At 39.7% G+C, this 15,888-nt stretch overlaps 3 protein-coding genes and 1 pseudogene across 3 annotated transcripts; 2 read left to right on the forward strand and 2 right to left on the reverse strand.

The window, feature by feature from the left end:
* The first annotated feature begins 736 nt into the window (after window positions 1-736).
* Window positions 737-1,806, forward strand: LOC108431592 (transcription factor HES-5-like). Its single transcript, XM_017704840.2, has 2 exons — window positions 737-866; window positions 980-1,806. Exons 1-2 carry the CDS (start codon window positions 804-806, stop codon window positions 1,385-1,387), a joined length of 471 nt encoding a protein of 156 aa, XP_017560329.1. The 5' UTR covers window positions 737-803; the 3' UTR covers window positions 1,388-1,806.
* A 4,763-nt stretch (window positions 1,807-6,569) lies between these two features.
* Window positions 6,570-7,633, reverse strand: LOC108431591 (annotated as a pseudogene).
* Window positions 7,634-9,354: 1,721 nt separating this feature from the next.
* LOC108431589 (transcription factor HES-5-like) lies at window positions 9,355-10,156 on the forward strand. Its single transcript, XM_017704838.1, has 2 exons — window positions 9,355-9,463; window positions 9,708-10,156. Exons 1-2 carry the CDS (start codon window positions 9,416-9,418, stop codon window positions 10,113-10,115), a joined length of 456 nt encoding a protein of 151 aa, XP_017560327.1. The 5' UTR covers window positions 9,355-9,415; the 3' UTR covers window positions 10,116-10,156.
* Window positions 10,157-12,083: 1,927 nt separating this feature from the next.
* LOC108431617 (transcription factor HES-5-like) lies at window positions 12,084-13,158 on the reverse strand. Its single transcript, XM_017704888.2, has 2 exons — window positions 13,057-13,158; window positions 12,084-12,941 (listed from the first exon to the last, which is right to left on the reverse strand). Exons 1-2 carry the CDS (start codon window positions 13,117-13,119, stop codon window positions 12,513-12,515), a joined length of 492 nt encoding a protein of 163 aa, XP_017560377.1. The 5' UTR covers window positions 13,120-13,158; the 3' UTR covers window positions 12,084-12,512.
* Between the last annotated feature and the right edge of the window lie 2,730 nt (window positions 13,159-15,888).

Here is a 15,888-nt window from a genome sequence, read left to right on the forward strand (position 1 = left end):
CCCAGAACAATAGAAGTGTGCCGTCCTCGAGGGCACGGGATAATTGTGCTTAATTGACATTCACAGTGAACGCATTCCTCCGGATGAGTAGTTTTTGTTGTCAATTTATGCATTTTTACTTTTTTACATTTGAAACTGCCAGTTCTTTATGTTGTGTTAACATTTTGTGACAAATGCACTAAAGGAAATTGTCTGAAATTACTTGGGAAATCTGTTTACATTGACATACATTTATGATTTTGGAGACATGGCCTTCTCACCACAGCAGCTTTTGAATATAGTTGAATTTGTTGGTTGTCCTCATGCATAATAAAACAAAAAGGTGTTGCTTATCATTTAAAGCCAATAATTATCAATCACCTAACTAAGACAGCTGTGAAATTTGAAAATGTGTTTGTACCAGATAAGGGACGTACTGTTTTATCTTTATGTCAGTGGGCTTTAGGGAAATGATCAAACCCTCATGGTCCCCATCTGCAGACGGTTTATCAGCCAGCGGCAAGGTTCCCAGGTAATAAAAGTCTAACAACCTGCCCTGTGTTCAGCCAGTGGCATTGATAGCTGGAAGACCATTCCCTCTTCTGGGGCCATGAGGCCAGTTAACCATGAAATAATTGATGCTTCTTCTATTGTAGAGGACGCCTCACCCCCCTGGCCCCCGAGTGTGGGAAACCTAATCCTGCCTGGGACTCATGCCTTTTGTAATGCAAATGAGCTCCTATAAATACTGGAGAGGGCTCCTCACTCTAGACCACATCTGACTGACTCTCATCGGTGAAGCACAGCCTCTCTCTTCTGAAAGAATGGCTCCTACTTACCTGCCTGCTTCTGACTACTCTAAGCTTTCCAACAAGGAAAAACATAAAGTACGTATCTCTACAGCTTCATATTCAACTTTTTTTTATCATTGCTTTGCTTCTTTAAAATAGCATGATCAAGCTAAAGGCATTGCTAACAGACTTTCTCTTTTATTCAACAGCTAAGGAAACCAGTTGTGGAGAAAATGCGTCGGGATCGCATCAACAACTGCATCGAGCAGCTCAAGGTGATGCTGGAGAAACAATTCCATCAGCAAGACCCCAACACCAAGCTGGAAAAAGCTGACATTCTGGAGATGACCGTGGTCTTCCTGAAGCAGCAGCTGCAGCCCCAGATCTCAGCACCTCTGAAAGCCCACCATGACGGCTACTCTCAGTGCTGGCAGGAGACCATGAACTTCCTTTCAGCCAACTCCAAGCTGGATGTGGCGCTTCAGCATCTCAACCACGGCCAAGAAGCCCAGAGAGCGGCAAAAGATCTCCACGTGTCTCCGGTCGCCTTCCAGCCCAGCCAGGTTTCAGTCAAGCAAGAAACCAGCACCAACAGAGCTGTGTGGAGGCCTTGGTAGAGACCCTGAACCCAGAGACTTTCTCATGTTTACCAGATGGTAGTTGTGCCATCTCTTATGGTGTAGGAAATGTATTATTTCCAAAGACTTTCGATATGGAATGTGAAAGAACTATGCTTTTATTTATGAAGCTCCTAATCTTCAGATTCTTCATATTGAAGAAGAATTAGAAGATAAAAGTTTACGTTAGCTCAAAGATTGCTTGCTGTGTCAAGTAAGGTTTGCTTTATAGAACCTCGGTTCTGATTCTGCTTAGAATCTAAGCATTTTGAAGCTGATTGAAGGATTATGTTATAGAAATCACTGATTTTGGCATTTGAGACATGTTCTCATCTTGATATGTTTGTGGAACAAAATGTATAGTGGACACTGTGTGTCTGTCATTGTTGATGAATAAAGATCACTGCTTGTGAAATGAATGAATGACTTCTCTCTTCAATCTATCACAAGTATCGCATAATAAGCAATGCTTTCCACCACCATCTCCAGAATGCACGTTTCAGATCTTCAGATATAGAGACTCTCTTGCATAAACACACACATAAACTTTCATATTATGCAATTACATGGCTTGCATGAGAACATTCAGTTGCTGAGATTGATATTAACTTATAATACCATAACTTAAGATGAATTCAGTCTATCTTTCAAAGTAGTTCGGGGAGCTTCTTCCCAATAAAACAACATATTTTTAAACCAAAAGCTAGACATACAGTAACAAACAAGAATGGGTCACAAAACTGCATAAAAAATGCTCATTATTTGTTTTTAAGACAGATATCTGACCAAATGATGCGCCAGTGCTGAGCACTGATATTTTATTAATTTGGTGTTTTAAAGTTCCACCACCAGTTTGGCCACCTAATTACAGTAATGCTTAATCTCATGTTTGATGTAATTAAATTGCATGTGTGGGCTGTGCCCCTATCCAGTCTCGCATTAATATAGACACCTGTTATTTAGGGCTAAGCTATAAGCCCTGTACCTGTAAACATCTTTTGACAATAAAGACTGATTGCGCACCCAGACGATGCTCCGTTTACAATGCATTTGACTGCTTCTAACAGCATGGGGCTGAGGCACTCGCTGCTTTCCCACACTCCTCATCCAATGACAGGCCTGCCTGTAACACTTGATAACATCAATGGATGGAGCCTGGGGGCAAACCTGAGCTGGAGGAGAGGAGGAGGGGGATTCCAGGAAGGGGAGTGTGTCTCCCAGTGGGGGTCGGTGGGAGGGTGTGTGTGGGGGAGAGAGAGAGAGAGAGAGAGAGAGAGAGAGAGAGAGGTGTGCCATCTCCTACTGCAACTACCTGACAGCCTGACACCCAGTGAGACCAAAGGCTTCCCACAATAGTAAATACAGCACAGGCACATGCCGTATACTGTAAATGCGGTTGTGTAAAACTGTTCACTCCTACATGTGTGACAGTGAGAAAAGTGTGTCAGTGACTTGAGAGAGGACGTATGTGGGAAAGCTACGTTGCTTATAATGGGGCTGCAAGCCTTTGTTTTGTTCTTGTTGTTTCTGCTATCACTGTTGTTGGAAGAAAGCCTCTTATGTCCAACATGGTAACTTTACAGGAGAAGGAAAAAACCTACTTTACTTTTAATGTAAGTCAGCGGAGCCAGACTTTTTCCAGGTGATTTCTTTTAGTTCATTCATCATGAAATTTACACACAATGTAAATGGTATCAGGTCTGAAAAATGTCAAAAATGGAGATACAAGGTTTTCTTCTGACAACAGTGTATATATATATATAAGATGAATGGATTAAAAAAGAAACAGCCCAAAATTACTTGGAAAAAATTCTGGTTCCATTGACTTACATTAAAAGTAAAGTATGCTTTTTCCTTCTCCTGTAAAGCTGTCATTTTGGAGATATGAGGTTTTGTTCTGACAGCAGCGATATATACACACACACACACACACATATATATATATATATTTACGTATGTATAGTTGAGAATTACCATATTGCACAAGTTGTTCATTTTTCTTGGGATATTTGTAAGGTGATTAATAAAAAAGATAATCCAGTTTAAAAAATGATTGAAAGCTGTTGATGAGAAAAGAAAAAAACCCAAAGAAAACCATTTGCAAATCAAGCAAAGAAGCTGCTGGTGTTCTCAGAACAATGGACTGACCACCCCACAGTCCAGACCTCAACATCACTGAATGTGTTTGGGATTAGTTGGATTGTGAGGAGTAGACAATACAACCAACACCTAAGACTGAACTTTGGAGGTGTGGGAAAATATCCCTGGTTTCTTTAAAAAACTAAAAGTGAGTCTCCTAAAATAAAGGGTAAAAAAGATCTTTTAGATTTAGATTCTCTAAAATGTGTGCTTTCTGCTTCTTTCCTGACATAACTTGTTTATAATTTATTGGGGAAAAAAACATAACAAACTAGACAAAGCTAGGCAGCTGCCTAGAGCTCACATAAAAATATAGATTAGATGTACTGTACATGAGGATGTTAAATCACTTAATACGAAATGTATATACTTAAAAAAAACGTATTTATTTATTTGTTACTTCCTGAAAAAAAGTAAACTCATTACTCATTACCTTATTTCTACTTTACTCTGTACCAAATGATGTCACTATTGAATCTATAAATAGAACTATAGAATCACTAAACTCACCCTTTCTAGCTGTGTGGTTGGTGTCTACGCTCTAATCCTGCTGGCTGACGTCCTGTGAGACCAAAGACTGACTGTTGTAAAACACCCACAGATGTGTGACGGTGTGAAAAGTGTGCCGGTGCTCTCAGCCTCACACCATTTACCACCTATCACATCAACAGATACTGAAGTATGACACCAGCAGATTTCCATTCTGCAAGCGTTTCACTATAGAGCATGAACATAAAACACATATAGCCATGATAGTGGAGAATGAAGACATTTATAAGTACTACAAACTCTGCCTACTCCAATATTGTTCTTAATGCGCCTAATATTGTCCAGTATAACATCGCTGTCCTAATAAAACCTTCCACCCTGTCATTCTTAACTTTACTGTACATTACTATAACAATATCTCCATGCAATTTTGAATCATTTATATCGATACATTTATCATTATGTATATAAAACAGGGTACTACACATTTTAATGCACAATTACTGTTTATGTGCTGGAAAATAAATAACATGTGGCCTGCGCAAAAGTTTTAGATTTTATGTTTAAGTTTTTTCACAATATGTAAAACACAGCAAATACATAGAAGTGTGTCCTCTGTAGAGGATGGGGTAACTGATTTCCACTTAGAAAATCATCAAAAACGGCAGGACCTGTAGTGTTCAAACTTACGACGGTCTACTGCACTTCGCACTTTTATTGTTTATAACATAACATAATTTGAAACTATCTGTTGTTACATGGTATGTAAATTTTGTGAATGGGCTAAAAGAATGACCCAAAAAAGTCTGGTTCCATTGACTTACATTAAAGGTAAAGTATGTTTTTCCTTCTTCTGTAAAGTGACCATTTTGGAGATGCGAGGTTTTCTTCTGACAATAGTAATACACTTGTTACACATGCAGAATCCTTGAAACTGTGCAATATTCTTTCACTCTCACATTGCCAAAACAGTTTCAGTGGACCCAGACCTGACCACACTACTCATAAACTCCATCCACATAAACACAGGTCTTCAACAAGTTGATTTTGGGGGCACTCTGCGGGCTCTGCGGACAGGGCTGCCCAACGCTCTGGGCAAGTGTGCTTACTGCCCCCTAGTGTGTGTGTGTGTGTGTGTGTGTGTGTGTGTGCAAGTTTCACTGCATGGATGGGTTCAATACAGAGGTGAAATTTCCCAGTTATGGGACTAATAAGGGTCACTTAATCTTAAAAACAAGCACATAGCTCGCTCCTGGGGGACAGCCATGGGTGCGGGGCAGTGGAGGAGAAGGGTCAGAATTCACACCCCCATGCCTAATGGATAATTTAGCGCGGCACACTTCCTTTGTGTGTGCGCTGAAAGGGGAGACTCGGTGAGGAGTGTGGGAAATCCTGCGAGAAGCTGGACCCACAGCACGGCCCTGCTTCCATCCAGCTCACCAGCTGTCTGATGAAACTAGAGCTGACAGCACACAGTGCCTATTATCAGGGGTTTGGCGTACAAACAGGGACATTAACCCCCTCCCCCTGACCCCCCACCCCCCCAACTCCACACACTTTCTCACGCGGGCTCATGCTTCCTTCACGTGTGTCCTTTGGTCTCGTGAGGTGACAAACAGAAGCACACGTATGAATTTGTGTAGGGAGGACAGAAACCAGGGGGTGGAGTTTTTTTTGATTCACTTATTTTACTACTTTTATTTTGGGATCTGTGAACTCCTGCCAGAAAGAAAATGGAACAAGATGGCATTAGTTGTTAGATAAATAAGTAAATGATCAAATAAATGCATCCTTTTTTGCAACATGGCCCTGTAAAATATGCACCCTTCAACACACTCTTAAAAATAAGGTTACTGAATGGTTCCTGGCTTGGGTTTATGGTTCTAGTATTTTTTAATGTATAAATAGAACATTTCCTTTATGGTAAAGACACAGAACCTGCATTATGTAGGGGTTTGTTAAACTTTAAATAGAGAGTCATGCATGTCATTGACACAAATGATTCTTTAAAGAACCATCTGTTGAACTGTTCTTCAGGGAATCAAGTGATTCTTCCACGGCATCACTCCTAAATTACCCTTTTTTTAAAGCCTTAAGTGTTCTTTAGAAGAGGGAGCAGTCATTGGCCATACACACTTAGAAAGAAGCGTTCTATACAGCACCAAAAAGGTTGTCTTGTTACAATAGTGGAAACATTTTAATAGGGAATCATTTAAATGTTCAAATGTTTTATGATTCTATATATAACTGTTACCTTTACTACAGAACCTATGAAGAACCTCTTTTTAAGGGTGTAGCTGACATTGAAATTTGCCATGAAAACAGTGATGTAATCGGATTAATTTAATGTGTTAATCTTGTCTGGAATGTGGCAAGAATTTCACCATGAAAAACCTACAAATATGATTGTACATGATTTTCCATTCACTACAAACATGAACAACCTGACTGCTTTTAACTGCATGTGTTGCATGTAAGAACCACTATGAAACAACCATCAAAGTACAATAAAAGTCAGTGCAGATTCAGAATGAGATCAATGCAGCACAGTGAGTATATTTAAATCCATAGTATTTATTTATATTCAGGAGTTAATAATATAAGAAAATCACAATACAATCCTTTATAAAAGGTAACACATAAGCTTATATTAAATAAAGAAATAAAACTAAACTGTTTCACCATAAACTCTACTAGAGTTCAATAACAGATCACGAGACCTTTAGCTCTTCACACTGAAGAAGATTTCAAGCTCTTAGTTGATAAACTTTGCCCATAGGGCACACAGTACAACACTGATTCTGATTCTGAAACTCAACATGAGAAAAAATCAGAACAATTGGAATGGAAAATGTGCTTCCTACTCAGTGATGGCACAACTACCATCTGGGGAACATGAGAAAGTCTCTAGGTTCAGGATCTCTACCAAGGCCTCCACACAGCTCTGTTGGTGCTGGTTTCTTGCTTGACTGAAACTTGGCTGGGCTGGAAGGCGACCGGAGACACGTGGAGATCCTTCGCCGCTCTCTGGGCTTCTTGGCCGCGGTTGAAATGCTGAGGTGTCACGTCCAGCTTGGAGTTGGCTGAAAGGAAGTTCACGGTCTCGCTCCAGTATTGAGAGTAGCCGTCATGGTGGGCTTTCAGAGGTGCTGAGATCTGGGGCTGCAGCTGCTGCTTCAGGAACACCACGGTCATCTCCAGAATGTCAGCTTTCTCCAGCTTGGTATTGGGGTCTTGCTGGTGGAATTGTTTCTCCAGCATCACCTTGAGCTGCTCGATGCAGTTGTTGATGCGATCCCGACGCATTTTCTCCACAACTGGTTTCCTTAGCTGTTGAATAAAAGAGACGTTCTCTTAACATTCGTCCAGATTCATCACGCATGAAATGCTACTATATGTGATAGACAGTGATATACAGCATTGATATATGAAGCAGATACTTACTCTATGCTTTTCCTTGTTGGAAAGATTTGAGTAGTCAGAAGTTGATAGGTAAGTAGGAGCCATTCTTTCAGGAGAGAGAGGCTGTGCTTCACCGAGGAGAGTCAGTCAGATGTGGTCTAGAGTGAGGAGCCCTCTCCAGTATTTATAGGAGCTCATTATCATCACAAAAGGCATGAGTCCCAGGCAGGATTAGGTTTCCCACACTCCGGGGCCAGGGGGGTGAGGCGTCCTCCACAAATCACCATTCACCTTTCTGCTAGAAATTCAATACTTGGTTATTTCTGTGGCGCCAGGCCGATCAGTTATCTGTCAGATCATGTGCGTCAGCGTCTATCAATTTTTTGAGTTTAATAAAGATGTGCTTTTAATTTATAGACTTAAGCAGGAAAAAGACTTTTTTTTGTTGTTGTTTTTTTTTTATCACTATTACTTTTGTTCACTAGAAAGACCAATGACAAAAGCCTGGCAAAAAGTCTTTGAGAATTTTTTAAAGGCAATTATTTATTTGGGCTCATTTTAGAAAAATATCTACTGCCATGTATTAACAGAATAATATCTTCGGTATACTTTGAGCAACTCAGTACATATTGATTGATAAGAGATATATACAGCTTCTAAAATTCAGATGGCTGAAGAGAGGAAAACCACTTCCAATGTTAGATTACTGACATCTTAATCTTAATCTTTATCATTCATCAACTTTATCAATTCAGTAATGGACTACCTTCACAGAACAACGACACACTCAACTGTCCTATCATGTAAAGAAGAGTCATCTAAGTTAACATTGCGTAAGAGTGTAAGATACACACTTAAGAGTGTTCTTAAAGGGTTTTTAATAAAAGCAATGGTTCTTCTGAGAATGATGACTGTTATTTAGAGCCATGTGCTGGCTTACACGGTTCTTCGCATGGTGAAACCCTCTTAAAAAGGACGGTTCTTTATAGAGTTGTTTATAGAACAATGTATGCTCAAAGAACCATTGCACGCTTATGTGTAAGATGTTTCTTCAGACTGATGGAGAATGTTTTGTTTAGGTTTACAGCACCAAAAAAGTACAAGCTTTACATTGTAACCGTAGAACCTCTTATGGTGCCATTAATCTGAAGTACCATTTTAGGATGCATAGAACGCTTTAAGCATGCACACAGTTCTTTGAGCGTTCATGGTTCCTACACAGAACCAGTCTTCACTAAACAACCCTTGAAGAACCATATTTTTAAGAGTGAACGGTTCTTCGGATTGATGGATGAATGTGTTGTGGTAAACCGAACCATTTAGTACCATTAACGTGATATTCTCCACGTATCTGAATTCATGATTTCTCCACGCAGAGAGATATTTAAGCCTGAACTGATATGCAGAAATCGTGGTTCCACATAGAACCGTTGTCTGTGCTAAAGAACCCTTGAAGAACAATCCTTTTGAAGTGTGTTAGATACCCAAATACCATTAGGACACGGCATGTACCGTGCTGGACTTCAGTGGTCGTAAAACCCACGACAGACTGAGGGAGACACTTGAGTCTGGGAAAGAGCGCAGGTCAGTTTTCAAAGCCTCGGCCACAGCATTACAGCTTTCTCTAGGATCAAAGAGCGTCTCTGAAGCGTGGCTACTGGGCTTTATGGCCTCCCACAAACTTGACAGTCTTGTCAGCACAACAGGACGTCTGAGCAGGTGTTGGGCACACTTTTAGTGGCCCGTGGCCCTGTTTTCCCACAGTGGGAGAGGAAGTAGCCCCATGTTTGAAGACAAACTGAAGTGCAGAGCGCTGTTTTTGTTCCCCCTTTAATTAGCCCCATCCGTCAGTCAGCGTGGGAAAAGGGCCCGGAGTCGTCTGTTTGTAGCTGTTACCTCAGGTATAAATAGCCTAGCGGCTATCGTTGCATCGTTCACATCGTTGTTTTGGTAACAAGGAATTTAGTTTCGTTCGTACATGTTAAAAAGCAGAGCGAAATGGCTCCAGGCGGAGAAAACGTGAGCTTAACCACGGAAAACAGAAGAGTGAGTACAGTAACAGCAGTTTCTTTGCTCATTTTGGCTACGAGGTTAAGGTTGGCTTCCTACGCTTCTTGAAATTGTCCCGTTCCACCTTAAACGGTGCAGTTCAGCAGTTACATTCTGGCGCTTTAAGGTGGAACGGGACAATTTCGAGACTAGTAAGACGCTGACTTCAGCTTCGCATTTTAACTCAATATAGTGCAACTTTACATCAATATAACGACATTTCTCTTATTTTTGCTCTCAGTTTCGCAAAGTCCTCGTGGAGAAAAGCCGGAGAGACCGGATTAACGGCAGCATCGAGCAGATGAGGGCTCTTTTCCACCCAGCCACGCAAACGCGTGAGGAAAACGGCGATTTCAGACTCGACAAAGCCGCCGTTTTAGAGATCGCGGTGAGCTTTCTGAGGCACAAAGCGTTTTCCCGCGCAAATTCAAACTACGCGCGCGGCTTCTCCCACTGTTTACAAGAAACCCTGCGCCACGTGACTCTGCACGCGCGCCTTCAGCCCAAAGCCACGGAGGCCGTCCAGCGTTTCTACGTCCGCCAGAGGTCAAGACTGACAGCGCGGCGCGGTCAGCTGAACCACAGGTCAACAAAACCGGCCGCCTCGAGGCCCACAGCTGCGCTGTGGAGACCCTGGACAAACAACTGAGGCTGTATTCTGGGACTTATCTGGGTATTTATCAAACTATGTCTTTTAAAGGGGAATTCCACGTTTACCCCCCCCCCCCCCCCCCCCCCCCCAGCACCAAATTTCTGCATTAGCCAAGCATTAAGACTTTAAAATTATTTAAAGGGGTTTTAGAAAAACTAACTGAGATAGAATTGATTACAGTAGTGCTGATGGGAACCAGAGGTCTGAAGGATTAAAGGGAGATTCCACAGATTTTTCAAAGTTATTAAATATAATAATTAATGGTTAAGATGTAAAAGACGTTCAGAGTGATTTGGTGCAAAATGCTCTGTTATGTAGAAACTTATGAAATTATTCACAGTGGTGGTGATGGGAACCAGACGACCGATGCGTATAATGCCTCCAAAACCTCCTTCACAGAAGGATACTACATTATATGGTTATGAATATGTTCCCTGGTGTCAGAGACGTTGTTTGACTAAAGCTTTGTGTAAGTATTTGGCCTAAAACATACATTTTTACATGGCGGGGTGGTACTTTTAGGTGTATATGCATTGTGAGGCAACATAGTCCCCAAAGAAAATGTATTTTTCTATATTTACTGCTATTTTACTTTGATTCTGGATAGTAGTTTTATTTTATTTTGGTTCTGGATAGTAGTTAAATGGCAGTTGTTGCGACTCCTGGTTGCTATCACTACCAATAGAAAGTAGTAAGCTGCCATTGTAGTTTCTCTGCAGTGAAACATTTCATATCAAACCACTCAAAATGAATGACCGTTTACACCTCAATGACTGAATTTAGCAGAAAATGTAAAAAATCAGGACCCCCTTAACCAGTACCCCTAAAAGCTTGCGATTGCGTTGTCTGATGCCTGAGGCATTGTTTTATGATCATTTTGAGGAGGCTGAAAGTGTAGTTTTTTCTAAATGCAACTGTGGTGGAGGGGTGTATGCACATGTTCTAACACGGTTCTGGTTCCATTGACTCCTGTAAAGTTACTGATTTGGAGATACAATGTTTTTTTCAAACAGTGATATGTAGATGAGTTGATCATTTTGGATAGTGAATAAAATGGCTGTATTTGTGTTGTAGATATCGCCACTCCTGGTTCCTATCACAAACATTTTAAAGAAAATCGATAAGTTTTTCAAGTACAGTAAACCATTTCACACCAAACTCAACTACTCAGTGGCTGAATTATTGAATTGTGCAGTAATGTTGCAAAATTGGTGGAATTCCTCATTAACGGTTTCTTTTTCATGGTTTCCTGCTCTGTCATTTTTTGTCATTTGCATGTGTACTGGATTTGATCCAGTTTATGTGGTGTGCACAATGTATGGCAAATTGTGAAGTGATGCTCCTTTTCTAGTAGCTGCCTTTTGTAAAGGTGTGTGTATAGTGCAAACCCCATTGAATTCAAGCATTTATCTTTATCTGTGCTCTGTTGCAACTGATGTCACTTATTAAACATTTCCTGTATTTATGTCTAAAATTTGCCTTAAGATGTTTTAATTTATCTTAGTCTTATCTACATGACAACATGGCACTATTTCTCGGTTCACAATGTTGATATTATGTTTGGATGCCTGATCTAATTGGTGTTATTGCAATGCAGAGTCCAGTGAAAGGCTTTACAAAAGAGTCGAGATAAATGATTTATTGTGTCTCAAATGTGAGACATTAAGCATTGTTTTACAGAACATCAGTGCAAACAATGCAGCACACACCAGGACACTGACACAATATCATCTAGTATTTGAAAACTCAATTTGAGTTTATATAAACTGAGCAGCAGTGCAAAACAATGCAGTACACATAGACACTGATGCAATGTCGTCTATAACATTTGAAGTCAATTGATTTCATTTGTGTCTTTCCCATATATATATATATATATATATATATATATATATATATATATATATATATATATATATATATATATATATATATATATATATATATATATAATTTCATAGAAAATCACATATTTCCTCTTTACAGATTATTCATTGTGAATGGGCATCAAAAAGAAGAACCACATAGTGGAAGACATTATAAGCATCTTCATACTGAAGGTCAATTAAAAGAATCTTGACTCCTAGAGTAAATGATTCCAGCATAAAGTACAAGTACTTTTTGAACATAAATGGGATTCCCAGAAATGAGAGGGATGGCATAATTTCCTAAAACAGAAATGTAAATTGCTTTCAAACAATAAAGCATTTATATTTTTCATTAGAAAATCTTTAAAAAAGAAAACGCCTTAAAATTTTCGTGAGCTTTCTCAAAACTGAAAGGTGTAAGCTTATTGCCATAACACAATAATAAAACATTCAGTAACTGAGTTATAGTTCTGCTCATGCAGAACTTGAAGCAAAGTCCATACATGGTCTCTCTACTTCTACACTTCTACCAGGGCCTCCAGAGGGCGCTCTGAACTGAACTCTTCTCTTTCCTGATGGCCTGTTGGTCTGTGGAGCTCAGCAGAGGGAGATCACTTTCCCTCCATTTCTCTTCTGTTGATGGCTGCAGGTTCTGGAAGTGGTTCAGCAGTTTTCTCTGAGACTGTGTCTTCATCTCATCTTTGGACAGGAAGTGCACAACCTCATGGACACATCTGGAGAAGCCTTGACTGACAGCTGTTGAACTGGTGGAGATAGCAGGCTGTTTCTGCTGCTGTCTTCTCAGGAAGCTGACCGTCATCTCCAGGATGTCTGCTTTCTCCAGCTTGGAGTCGGGCTGCTGGTTGAGGAACTCTGGAGTCAGGAGAGTCTTGAGCTGCTCGATGCTGCTGTTGATACGATCTCTGCGCATCTTCTCCACCACTGGCTTTCTCAGCTGCAGATACAAAAAGAGAACAATGGTTAGTGAACTGGACCAAAAGCATAACTCATCATTCATAAAGTAGGTAAAAATGGTCATTTGTTTTCATTTTAATTGTCTCCCAATTTACCTTATTGTTGAGAGGCAGGTGCTCCTTTGAGATGGTCATTGCTGAGGCTACTGCAGGAGTCATGGCTGTATCTCAGTGCTGTAGATCTCTCTGTGTAGAGCGAGTCTGATCTACACTGGCTGAGTCTCCTCTATTTATACTCCCAAATCTCCATATGAATGTGTGGGTCTTGGGTTTGTTAGAGGTTCTCACAGTTTGTAGCCAATGGGAGAGCTCGAATAGACAATGAGGAGTGTGGAGCTGCCACATGCTCAGATCTTTTAACCAGGGACAATGTCTGTGTCTCAGGGGAGCAGGTGGAGGGGTGGGGTGATGGAGAGGGACTGGGTGAATCTGGGAAAGTGGTGACCTGCCTAATGTTCAAGGTTAATGGTTGATCAAACGATCGTGATAACTGTATGCACGTGCCACCAAGTTCTAGATTTTATGAGTAAGCTCCAGCTGTGACGCTTATCACCTGTTTCGAATTGCTATAAAAGCAGAGAATTGAAGATTTCTTTATCTGTGTATGATAATTAACATTCAGGTAAAATGAACGGATATAACTGAAACAACAAAGCCGAATTCTCTTACATAAGCTATCGTCATGTCATACTCTTTATTTTAGATTATGAAGTAATTGAATTCATTTAAGGAGAACGCAACATACAAAGAAAACGCTTCCAAAGACCACACTATAAATAATATTATCTAGTCCAGAGGTCGCCATATGTTACCTGTTCTGTTCCCAGGCTTAGATTTCTGGCATGCATGCATGAACACAGGCACAGCTGTCCACCAGTGGTAAGCTGAGAATGCCCCCATCACCCACCCCTCTGCCTAGAGCTGGGAGCCACAGAGACACACGGCTTCCCACACTTCTGTATTCATCACATTAATTCAGCCAAACAATAGAAGTGTGTCTGCTCTCACAGGAATGTCCAGCTACCGCAGTGAAGGACTTGCCTCAAACAAACTGTTATTACTGCTCATCTACTCCAACAGAGATTCTCTGATTTGATGATTTTTAAACATGGCCTTAAAAATGACTGTGCCAGAAAGGGTTTACTGTACGAAGCCATGGAAAAACCAAACATTTTTAGTGAAGAACCATTAAAGAACCATATTTTAAAAGATTGTGATATAGAACCTTTTTTGCAATGGGAAGGCTCTCCTTGGGACCACTTGTAGTTCCAAAACATATTTCGTCATGTTTTTCATAACTTTCATATTTCATGAGCTACATTCAGAAGGTGGGCGTCGTATGAGGCTTCTTTCCAGTCAAATAGATGGTGATGTCAATTTAAACCCTTATAATAAAAGAAGCTGAACTCGCAGTTTTATTTTTCTACTGAAAGTCGACCCGTTTTTCAACAAATCTGGGCTGTAAACTATAAACAGATGGCGTCTCTTCAGTGTTCCTTGTCCTCTGTAAAAATTATTTTTATGAAATAATACAAAGAGCATCTGAGATTTTTGTCTTTCAGCAGTAAATTGCATATAGCAACATGTAGATCATAAAGCATATTTTCAGTTAATTTGACAGAAAAAATAATAATAATAATAAAAATTTACATCTATTTCATGCAGTCACTGAATAATTTGCCTTATGATTTGGTCATGTAAATTCAGATGGACAAACCAAAATATGCCCTGGAGAATAAGAGGTTAAGATTTTCAAAAGATTATTTATGCTCAAGTCTTTCTTTTCAAAATTAACTCCCTTACAGGGTCGCTTAAAGAACCTGTGCCACCTTCTTTTCCTAAAAAAATGAAATCATTTTACAATGAAAACAGCAGAGAAAACATGACCATATGAAGCACATGGAGCATAAGAAATGTTTTCCTCATTGAATGAAACATGGATAGTAAAAGGCTGTTTTTTAGTATTAGCGCTGGGCCTATCCTAAGCCCTTATTACTTACAACAAATTAAAATATGGTTCTTCAAAGGTTCTTTAGTAAAGGCAAAGGTCATATAATGGTCCGCATTGTTAAATGGTTCTTCTCCATGATGGAAAACCTGTTGTATATGAGTAAAGAAACTTTTTTTAAAATGTCACACCAAAAATTCCCCTGTTGTTACAAGTCAAAGACTTTGGTACTGTATAGAACCCTTTTTGCTAAGAGCTTTGAATCACTTGTGCTTTTGTATACAATACTAAGTTCTGTGGTATAGATTTAAATACTATAAACTCAATACCAAAAAGTATTTTAACATGCTGTATTCAATATCTCAGGTATGTGTGGAACAACAATAGGTTTTTAAATTATAGCAGCTACATATTTACGTACTTATATTTTGATTTCTGCCTTTATTTTTAATTTAATCACCACTGTTGAAATACAAGGCATTTTGGACGTTAATTTTATGAAAATATTTCAAATTCATTTTGGTTCTTCCATAACATAGTTGGTCAGATTTAAATTTAAAATTTGTTAGTTATTTACAGTTTTAAAATAAAATAAATTTTAATTGTTTTCGCATTACCTCCTAGTGCATATATATATATATATATATATATATATATATATATATATCAAACTCTGAACTCTCATTATTGATCATAGTGTGGGAACCTGGTAAATCCTGAATGTTCATGCCCCCAGTCATTTTCCCACAGTGGAACGGCTGACCCCATTGCCAGATGGCAGGGAAGAGAACATCCCACCTGCCCAGTGAAGTGTCCCGTTAGAGTCCCAGTGACTGGAGAACTATGACCAGACTATTGTTTTGTGCGCTCTGTCTCTGATTGGCTGAGCTTGGATGGAGCTTGATATAAATATGGGCTGGTTGAGAAGATATTAGCCAGATTCAAATTTAACCCAACAAAAGAGGAGCAAGAACAACCGA

The sequence above is a fragment of the Pygocentrus nattereri genome, chromosome 21 (genome assembly GCF_015220715.1).
Source record: "Pygocentrus nattereri isolate fPygNat1 chromosome 21, fPygNat1.pri, whole genome shotgun sequence".
Classification (NCBI taxonomy): domain Eukaryota; kingdom Metazoa; phylum Chordata; class Actinopteri; order Characiformes; family Serrasalmidae; genus Pygocentrus; species Pygocentrus nattereri.